Source organism: Lepisma saccharinum, chromosome 17, assembly GCF_977018435.1.
Source record: "Lepisma saccharinum chromosome 17, izLepSacc3.1, whole genome shotgun sequence".
Taxonomy (NCBI): Eukaryota; Metazoa; Arthropoda; class Insecta; order Zygentoma; family Lepismatidae; genus Lepisma; species Lepisma saccharinum.
Window position 1 is genome coordinate 21,809,369 of NC_139245.1, and position 10,381 is coordinate 21,819,749.

The 10,381-nt window shown below is 35.2% G+C and overlaps 1 protein-coding gene across 1 annotated transcript in view; it reads left to right on the forward strand.

Moving 5' to 3' along the window:
* Glg1 (Golgi apparatus protein 1) overlaps positions 1-8,017 on the forward strand; it is a 65,658-nt gene extending 57,641 nt beyond the window's left edge. The window contains exons 15-18 of the mRNA XM_083139087.1: positions 1,433-1,552; positions 1,713-1,947; positions 2,302-2,408; positions 5,260-8,017. Coding sequence (XP_082995213.1) covers positions 1,433-1,552; positions 1,713-1,947; positions 2,302-2,408; positions 5,260-5,427 — 630 coding nt within the window. The 3' untranslated portion in view covers positions 5,428-8,017. The remainder of the gene's footprint in view (positions 1-1,432; positions 1,553-1,712; positions 1,948-2,301; positions 2,409-5,259) is intronic.
* The last annotated feature ends 2,364 nt before the right edge of the window (positions 8,018-10,381 follow it).

Sequence of the window (10,381 nt, forward strand, 5' to 3'; positions counted from 1 at the left end):
TTGCCAGTAGCCAATATTCTGCCAATCCATGAATGTTGCATGAAGTCCATGACAGGGTTTTGCCTGGGAAGAAAAACTTTGTATTTGCAACTATTTTACAAGACCAGGACACCTGTATTGTACATTTATATTTATAAAAAGTAACAACGTAGCAGGATTATGACTTCAGTTACAGGCTCTTTACATAGATAGCTCAGTATAAAAATTGTGGATTTATTGATAAACTAATACACAAAATCTCTTTGTACCTATTGACATGTCCATTCCCTGTAATAAAATGGTTCAGTTCTGTACTTGGTTCATTGGGTGTTAAATCAGCCAAAAATAGTTCGTCATAGGCCTCTTTTGCATTAACGTATTTAAGTCAAAAACATGCCTTCCTAGTGGTTTCTAATCAAGGGCCTGAGTTCAACACCCTGATTGCTAATATAAATATTCAATAAGTACTAGGTAAATCAAAAAGTAAAGGCAATTTTCACATAAGATCTTTATTTCCACACAAGAAGAAGAACTACATATGTCACTTTTCCACACATGCCCCCTGCATGGCAATGCACTTTTGCTATCGTGCAATCAGCTTCTGTATCCCGTCCGCAAAGAAGGTTTTTGTTTGCTCACGAAGCCACGTCTGCACCGCCTGCTGGACCTCGTCATCTGACCTGAACCGACAACCACGAACAAACTTTTTAGTACACTAATTCACTATTGCATATGCTGATCCGAAACTTATGTTGAAGAGTTCCGCCACTTGTGCTATTGTGATTTTTCGATCGTCCCTGATAATGGTATCCACCCGTTGGACGTTTTCTTCTGGGCATCCACTTTGACTTTCGTCCGTTACACTTATGCATCCCGCTTTAAAGCGGTCCACCCACTCGTACACATTTTTCATTGAGTCATGGTGCTTGCTCCATACTGCGCTAACAGCTGACGGTGGATGTCTGCTAGTTTGACTCCCTCCGACCACAGAAAGCGCAATACGGCATGCTATTCCTTGATTGTGCATTTGTGGAGTGGTGCATCCATACGTGTGACTTTTTTGCTCCGCGACACTCGACTAAATGGGGCAGTGATACTCCTACTTCCACGTCACTCCAAGTATACACGTGGTGACGTCAGACACACCCAGTCTTCGTTTATTCCTGCGAGAACTCAAAATTGCCGTTAGTTTTTGATTTACCCTAATAATTTTACTGAGATGCTCTTATCTGATTGATCAGTCACATTCCTGCTTTGTATTTTATTCCCAATTTTTTCAAGTCTGCATGTCCATCAATTTTCATATATCAAATTGCACTTTCTTTTATCTGTCACATTAATGTTACAGAATGTGTACATAGATATTCAGTTATTACTTTATGTGTGTGTGTTCAATATAATTGGAAATGTGCTGAACAAATTATAATATGCAAATATTCTTTAATTCTTGTAGGACAAATTCCGTGAGAAGAGGCTGAGGGTGGAGTGTGAGCATCAGATAACAACGATCATCAGGGAGTCTGCATTAGACTACAGGCTCAATTCATATCTTTCTAAAATGTGTAAAAGTGAGGTAAGCATCATATTTATAAGGTTTTATGCACATTATACAGTAGATACATGTGTTTTTGTGTGTTTTTTGCCTGTATAGAGAGAAAATTTGTCATAAAAAATTTGCAGAATGCACGAAAGAATGGCATGTGAATATTTCTTATCAATTCAATTCCTTTCAGATTCAACGTTTGTGTAATGTTGAAGAAACTGCATCTGAAGGATCTGGTGCTGTTGAAGAATGCCTGAAAACAGCTTTGAACGAAGAAAAAATATTAAACAAAGAATGCAAAATGGAAGTGGCCAATATAATTGAAGAATCAAAAGTTGACATTCATACCGATCCTTTATTGTACCGTGCTTGTGCGGTTGATGTTAAGAAGTTCTGCAACGAGATACCTCAAGGCAATGGAAGACGTAAGTATTTTGCTTTGATTACTGGAAAACTATAACAAATAATGCTGTCAAGAATTAAAATGGTAGGTCTGGTACCATACCATGTTCTAAATTGATGAAATACATAATTATAAATTTATCAAAGGTGCACATGAAAGTACAGGATTAAATATTAAATAAAAGATTGTTTTCAAAGTTGCATTTAAAATATAATTTCATGTGAGAAATGCAACATGACATTGCTGAAAATTGAAAACATTATTTTTAATTTTCCATAGCCAGATTGGGTTCTTAATCACAGTAGAGCCGATACTGTATTTTGTATGAATATAGAATATTATTGCTCAATGGGTGTTTATTTCTATTTTGTTGCAGATATCAAGTGTTTGCAGCTTGTCTTACAAGATGAAACTAAATCTTTGCAACCTGAGTGTCAAAAGAAATTGAGTGATAGAATAAAAATGTACAAAATAGCACAAGTGGTATGTACTATCTTGGATGTTAGGCATTATTTATTTATTTATTTATTTATATATTTATTTATACATACTCCCCATAACAGAGCTATTGCTTCACTTACAACGGGGGTTTACAAGTAAATGAATGTACATAGTACATAATATTCATATACATATACATAAACAAACATAAATATTATCATATACAGGCACATAAACCAATTACATACACACAACACAATGCAACGCATTACAAATTTTTTGACAAAATACTAATTAAAAATAAATTGTTTAATAACAGATACATAATTTTTTTGAGACAGCAAAATCAATCGATTATTAGTTGACTTAGAAGTAAAATTCTTTGTAGCTGATGAGGGGTGATTGATTCATGTTGAGTTTTTGGGACTTTTAACCACTGTTCAAGTTTTCTATGTACCTGCATTTCAGACTGGTTCTTTCTCGGTTCTTAGGGTAGTGTGCTTGTCTCTACCTAGTCATCAGACTGTAGTCCCCGCATAAATGTGGTGTTTGGGGCAGGCGGTGATATGATATAAACCAGGTACCTAGGAGGATTATGTTTCAGTAGCCGAGGCTTCACCTCATCTGGTGGTCTGGGTAAGGCCTGTGTTGAAATGTTAAAATGCCAGGGAGGATTATCTTTGCATTGGCCCAGGCTCCACCATGTCAGAAGTTAGTAGTTGACACTGGAAGTAATCAATGTGAAAATTTGTTAAATCTCCTTTGGTGCTGCTTACGTTCAACTGTCGGTTAATTAATGGTTGTGGGCATACAGTTCTCCCAGTGTATGTGCTACACTGTTCCTCGTTTGTATGCTGACTGGCCAAAGCAAGGTTGGGGAGCTCTCTTTTGAAACATAGTTATATAGAAACGAAAAGTAAAAATTGTCAATTTCCTTTATGTATAAATTTGTGCAAAATAGTTTCAGATGATTAGGGGAACAAATTTTATCTCATTATCTGTTGCATTTGATTTTTCAATTATTTCTATGTAATTTTTCAATGCTGTTTTCAAATATGAAACTGGTTTTCCCATATATGCTATAGTTATCATGCAATTTGAAACTTTTACTTTTGCAAAATAGGACACCCATTGGTATTTACATTGGGGATAAGTGGACAGTAACGCTTAATTTACACTAACCATGCACTAAAACACCTTTGATTGATTCATTGAGTGTGCTTTAAGTCCACTTTATGTATAGAAAGACTAATTGGGACTGGGCCCACAGTTTAAAGTGGGATCCGGCCACTGTGTGTCTCGACCAGGTATCAAACCAAGGACTCCTTGATTACAAGGTGACAACGTTACCACTACGTCATTGGTGAGGCCCTAAAACACCTGTTTTTTTTGTTTTTCATATCTGATCATGGCTTCTTCACTTGGACATTGGAAAGCAGCTGAGTGTTAGCATCCAGGCTGCAAGAAAAAATGATATTGCACGGATAAGCAAAAGTGTCATATTTCCGAAAGTGGAAGCAGATTTTTGTGGACTACTTTTCAAAAGACAAGCACTCTGTTTACTGTCATGATATCCTATGTCTTCTCACCCAATTAGGTCTTACCTCATACAGTCCAAAAAATTGTGATTATTTCTCGATGGCTCTAAGCACAGTATTATGTGTGTTCTGTTGCACAACGGGAATGTTTATGGATCAGTTCGAGTTGGTTACTCGGTGCATTTGCGAGAAGAACATAATGCCATAAAAGAGCAAGTCAAAGGTGATGGGACAAGAATATGATGGCAGACTACTGCTGTCTGCAAGATTGCCCTGAACAAGTCCACAACGCAAGAACTACAGGCACAAATTCTTGCCTGAATAGAACCTATTTCAACTTTGCATACCATTCATATCAAATTTCTTATATTACATTCTGTCTACATGTAGACATATGTGTTTTTTTGTTGTTTTTTTAAAAAACCTTAATACTCCAAAGAGTGCTTTATCTTGCCGTATTTTCAAATTGTAATGCATATTGTGAATACATGAAGAAGATCTTCACCAAGATGGTATCTAAGATGGCATCTAACTTTAAAATGTTGAATTGAATTTTGAAAAATGAATATCAAGGTGAAAAATTAAAATGTTGAATTCCAAAAAAACTAGAGCTTACAGAGAAGAACTAACCTCAGATTTGAAATCAGCGCACCAAAATTGGTGAGAACAAGTGCTGGTAAGAACGACTACGCAGATAAAATATCAAAAATTTGTAAACTGGACAGCAGTTCAACCCAGACAGTATCACTCACTCCACAGTTCAAGGCCAATTGAAGGTGCCAAGCGCATCTTGCGGTAAGAAAGGGTGGGGATGCCTTTTTGGATTTACGCATCGTCAATTAGATGAAGCCTTAGTTGTCTAGGTTAAGAAACAAATTTTAAAGGACTTGGAACAACAGTACAAAGATACACTGCCAAAACCCCATCAAAAATTTTCAAAAGGCCAAATTTATGTCCATTTAAACTCCAAATTTATACTTACATCCCCATAAATAATAACCCCTCCCAGATGGAAAATTCGGAATAAACCCCTGCATCTAGTGAAATTGTGTACAAAGATTACTGACTAAATGTGCCGTACTCTTCTGTATTTCATTTGCTTGTTTTCATCAGGTGGGAAAGTGCAAAAAATATCAATAATAGTAAGTGTCAATGTATTCATAATTGTGTTGGTGTTTGTATAAGTGGATTGCATCAGTGTTTGTATTGTGAATATACAATGTAAAAAATAGCTATTTGTTGAGTTAGTCCCCTATATTTGTTTTTTTTAACCAACCCTGCATGTCATAACATGGACATTGAGTTATTTTGCTCATGGATGTAGCAAAGAGAATTAATATTTTATTTATTTTCAGATTGTTGCGCCAAATAACTTAGCCGAACTGTATACGTCTGTGTCTCAATCCCCATCTAAAAAGTATTTCTTAGTGGTGGCCTTAACGTTAATTGGTGTTATTTTCATCCTGGGTCTTTTCTGTGGGAGAGTGTCCAGAAGAACTATGATGATGATGAAGAAGAAGTAGAGAAAATGCCAAGGAAGAAGAAAAACTAGAAATGCAATAAAGTGGCCATTAACATGATGAATGTAATATATTCTTGCATGTGTATTTTTCCTTCTGCACATGATCGTCAATGTGTAACAAAGATTATGAAATATCTTTTCTGAACTTGTAAAATTGCTGTTGAATATGCATCGATGTTCTGTCGGGTGTACAGTGAAGTGATGCACATATTTTGTGATTAAACATTGTGATAAACTGAGTTACTTGGTGTGTGCATGTGTCTGAGTGTGTGTGCGTGTTTTTGTAACATACGTGTTCTGAATGTCAGCCTTGCATTCTTGTATACAAAAATGAGAAAAGGACAGAAGACTGACCAGCTCGCAGTATGTTAGCAGCTAATGTGGACATAAAAATTTTAGTTCTCGCCTATCTCATAAGTTGTTTTTGTTAACATATATGTCTATTACAGTTCTTAATTTGTTTATCAGTTTTCATAACATAACATGTGCTCCTGATTTGTATAGTATATGGCAGAGAAATATTTTCTACCCTCTTTATATGTATAAAAGGTATTGGGTGAAAGACGGTGCGGTGCATGAATGCTTCTGAAAATATTTGTGCTGGGGAATTCCGTAGTTTAGTTACTTGTGACTGTCTTGTTTACTGCTATTTTTATATTTTTTTTCACAAGTGTAATTTTAGACAGGAGAAAAAAATGAAATAACCAGGTGAGCAAATGTAATTTATATTTAATTAAATGTTCGTTAAGCCATTCATGCATGTAGCAATATCAGTTTTCAGGTTGTCAGCCACAGTGCATATTGCACCGGGTGGATGCAATTCATAGTTATACTTATCCTAGAAAGTTTATTAGTTATGAATTTTCATTTAGTGGTATAGAACTTTATATAACTATAAAGTGGCTTGTGTTCAAGAATAAAGATGAATTTTATGGCTTTTCCTGTATATAATATTACCAATACCACACTGGACAGTCACGATATTGAGTTACAGTCGACTTAAAAAAAAAATACATATATCAAATGCAAAGTACTTTACAATTTAAAATGATGAAAATAATTTGTTGTTAATTGACAAATGTGGAGAAGTAAGTTTGTCTCCTATGAGTTTCTAAGTTCAAAATATATTGAAGAAAATATTTTTTCTATGATTAGTTATATAACATACTTTTATTCATGATTGTAAGAGGAAAGTTATTGGGAGGAGTGGAGTGCTTTTCTTCCCCCAAATTGCAGCCATGATCTTGCAACAGAAACAGAAAGTGCTGTATTAAAAAAATATGAATTCATAATTTGTACCTATTATAAACACAGCTACATTCTAGTTTGCATTCATTGCTTCATCAAGAAGTAAAATCCAAAATGTAATGCAAATTTTGATCTAAAATTGCAAAACCAGATACTGCTAAAAAATTAAGTTTGTAATTTTATATCAAAGAACCGTACACAGATTTTATTTATTTTCAAGGGATAAATGTTATACATGTTCAGTTGTGGGTGACTCGTGTCAAAGGAATATTAGATTTTTAACTCCAGGTTCTAAACCCAATGTGTGAGAGACTTGTGTGTCTACCCGTGAAGGGATTGGCCAGATCTTGATTATTTAGTACAAACATATATAACAGTCAAACCTTATGAAGATTGGCGGAACAAGTTCCCAAAACATATGATTTTGGAACAGCTGTGGTTGAAAGTCTGGTCGTCATGGTGCAAGATAAATTAAAATTTTACCCAAGGTTGGAGCAGTTTTTGGAGGTATCAGATGTGTTTTGTGATTCTCAAGGCAACATCTTTACATGTATACCATATGGAGATAGAAGCCAGCGATATCAGTAGGAAAGAGTTTCATTTTTTTTAAAAGAGATGCATATGCGTACTTTTTTAAAGTCGCTATTCATTTTGAAGTGAATATATAAAATATATGTTCATTTGTAGCATATTTGTAAAGAAAGTACATGAACATGTGCACTTGTACGAAGGAAAAGTGTTTGTACTTTGTTCTTTGTTAGACTTTGTGTGCCAGAATACCATGGTTGTATATACCAATTTAATTATTTATCTTAAATAAATTTTCAAAACAAAAATTACTCGTAATGAAGCTTCATAAAGGGTGCTGGCTGTCCAATTAATTCCTTAATATACATGCAAATGTTGGATTCCACATTCAAGTAATATTAGACTTAACAACAACTAACAAAATTGTCAATAATACTGTAATCTTGTCTAAATATTCCTACATTGTCCTTTTTACTTGAGAGTGATGTGAGGAAGACTTATAATTTAATAATTAATTAATTAAATAGTAATTCATTCTTGCCATATTTTTAATAATCATATCACCTGTATTCAGAATATTTGTCAGGATTTGTAAATGATGTAAAATTTGTATTTTGACAAGTTTTGTACAATTCTGAGTATAATTTAGATATAAATCTGTACTTATTATTGTAAGATTTAGAAACTGCAGGTAAGTGTAGTAATATCTAATGATGTTTGAAGCATTTTTAATATGTTGTCTAATTGATAGTGTGTTGAAAAAAGACACCTATTGAATGTAATGTAAAATTAATAAAGGTTTGAATATATGAAAATATTAAGTTGGAAGTTTGACTGATGTTAATTTTTGTAAAATGAATTCAACTATGTATGTGTCCATATTAACCTTTGTTCATGAAAATATGGAATATTTTTGATGCATCATTCCTCATGACAATTTTTTGCTGTGCTGTCCAAGCACATTAAGTGGGCTACTTAACTGTATCATCACTGAAGGTTCCAGATTCGAATCCTAGTCTGGGCATTTTATCAATTTCATCCAATTATCATTGTCCTCATCATGATTAGTCAAAAGACAGAGAAGAGGCGTAAAAGAAGACAAGTTAATATTTCTTACTTTGCCTGCTCTATAATAAAAGATACTCTATGGTAAAACATTTCTTACTCTGCCTCCTCTGTATTAATCTATACTCTATGGTAGGGGTTCTCAACCTTTTTGAGCCTGTGCCCCCCCCCCCTTTTGCATCCACAAATTAGTCTATGCCCCCTCCCTCTAGGCATAATGAATTATTTATGTACAAACGTTCTACTGTGCTGTTAGGGTTAATAAATCTAACTCAAATAATATTTTATAATGCTTTTATTATTACATATATTAAAAGATACGAGGCATATTTTTTAAGTAAGTACCGTTTTGATATGTACAAAAAACAAGTAAACTTTTTGTAACAATTTTATTGTTACATGAGAGACCACACTTTTATCTACTTTTCCACATAATTGCCACCAATATTAAGACACTTATCATATCGAACAACAAGCTTTTGCATTCCGTCGTCATAGAAGTTTGCTGCCTGAGTTGACAGCCACTGCAACATGGCCGTTTTGAGGCTATCGTCGTCATCGTGGCGCTGACCTCCGAGATGCTTCTTCAGTTGCAGAAACACGTGGTAGTCACTGGGCGCTAGATCGGGGCTGTATGAAGGGTGATCAAATTGTTCCCAGCCAAATGATGCGATGATATCTTGACAAGAAAAGTCCAGGTGCTACCTAAACGTTTGCTTTTGTGTGCCTCAGTTAACATTTTTGGTACCCATCGTGAGCACAATTTTCGATAGTTTAAGCGTTCGGTAACAATTTCGTAGATAACACTTCTTGAAACTTCAGGGAACTCCTCTGATAATGAAGAAATCGTGAAGCGTCTGTTCTCTTTCACTTTTTCGTCTACTTTCTGCAACAAATCGACAGTGATCACTGAGAGTTGCCCACTCCGTTCCTCGTCATGAACATTCTTTCGGCCATCTTTGAAAGCTCTTACCCATTTGCGTACCATTCCATCACTCATAATGTTTTGTCTGTACGCTTTACAAATCTGAGGGTGAATTTCAACTGCTTTCACGCCTTTAGCACTAAGAAAACGAATAACAGCGCGTATTTCACAGTCTGTGGGATTCTCAATCGACGGAGGCATTTTAAATATGCAAAATCAAATGTATACACGATGGCGTCTGTGGCTTGCCAACAGATGTAGGTACACAGTGCCTATGCACAGGACACCAACCTCAGCGCTGCAGCGGCGGAATTTCAAAACTGTACTTACTTTAAAAATACGCCTTGTACTAATACTTGTTTTGTTGATAGAACATTTTCATTAATTAAAAAAAGTGCTTAATAGGCCTACATTAAAAAGGATTCTGCCCTCACTGCAGTTAAAATTTCAAGCTACATCATTTGGTTTTATTTATAAGAACACATTGAGAGTGCTGGCACTGTTTTTCTTTCACAAGTTTTTGAATGTTTGGTTCCAACTGCGATAATGTACACCTCAGATCACTTTCAACATCTAGCCGTGCTCGGTATTTTGATTGGATCTAAGCCAGCATAGAAAACCTAGACTCGCAGAGATACATTGATGAAAACTGCATCAACAACCTTGCAGCTTCCATAGCAACTTGTGGATATACAGGAAAATAGCTTAACCAAAAATCTTCAACAGTCATGTTTGGGAAGTCCGCTTTTGCTCGTCAGCCATTCCCAAACTGTTGATTGCCTGCTCCTGAAGGGAATTTAGGTATAGGGCAATGTAAATAAGACGTGTGTGTGAATGCAGTTACATCTAGAGGTGACAGAGAACTATTAGCAGTTTCTTTTCTGAGACCTACACAAGGGGTTTGTGTTTGTCACAACTTTTTTTTTTTTTGAGGGAAGTAATTCATGTATATATTTTTCATTGCTCACCTCGCCTCCCCTGAAATTCTCCGCCTCCCCAGGTTGAGAACCCCTGCTCTATGGTAAAACATTTCTTACTTTGTCGCCTCTATATTAAACTATACTCCATGGTAAAGCATTTCTTACTTTACCACCTCTGTATTACTCTATACTCTATGGTTAACATTTTTTACTTTGCCTTTATACTAATTTATATTCTATGGTAAAACATTTCTTTCCTTGCTTCCTCT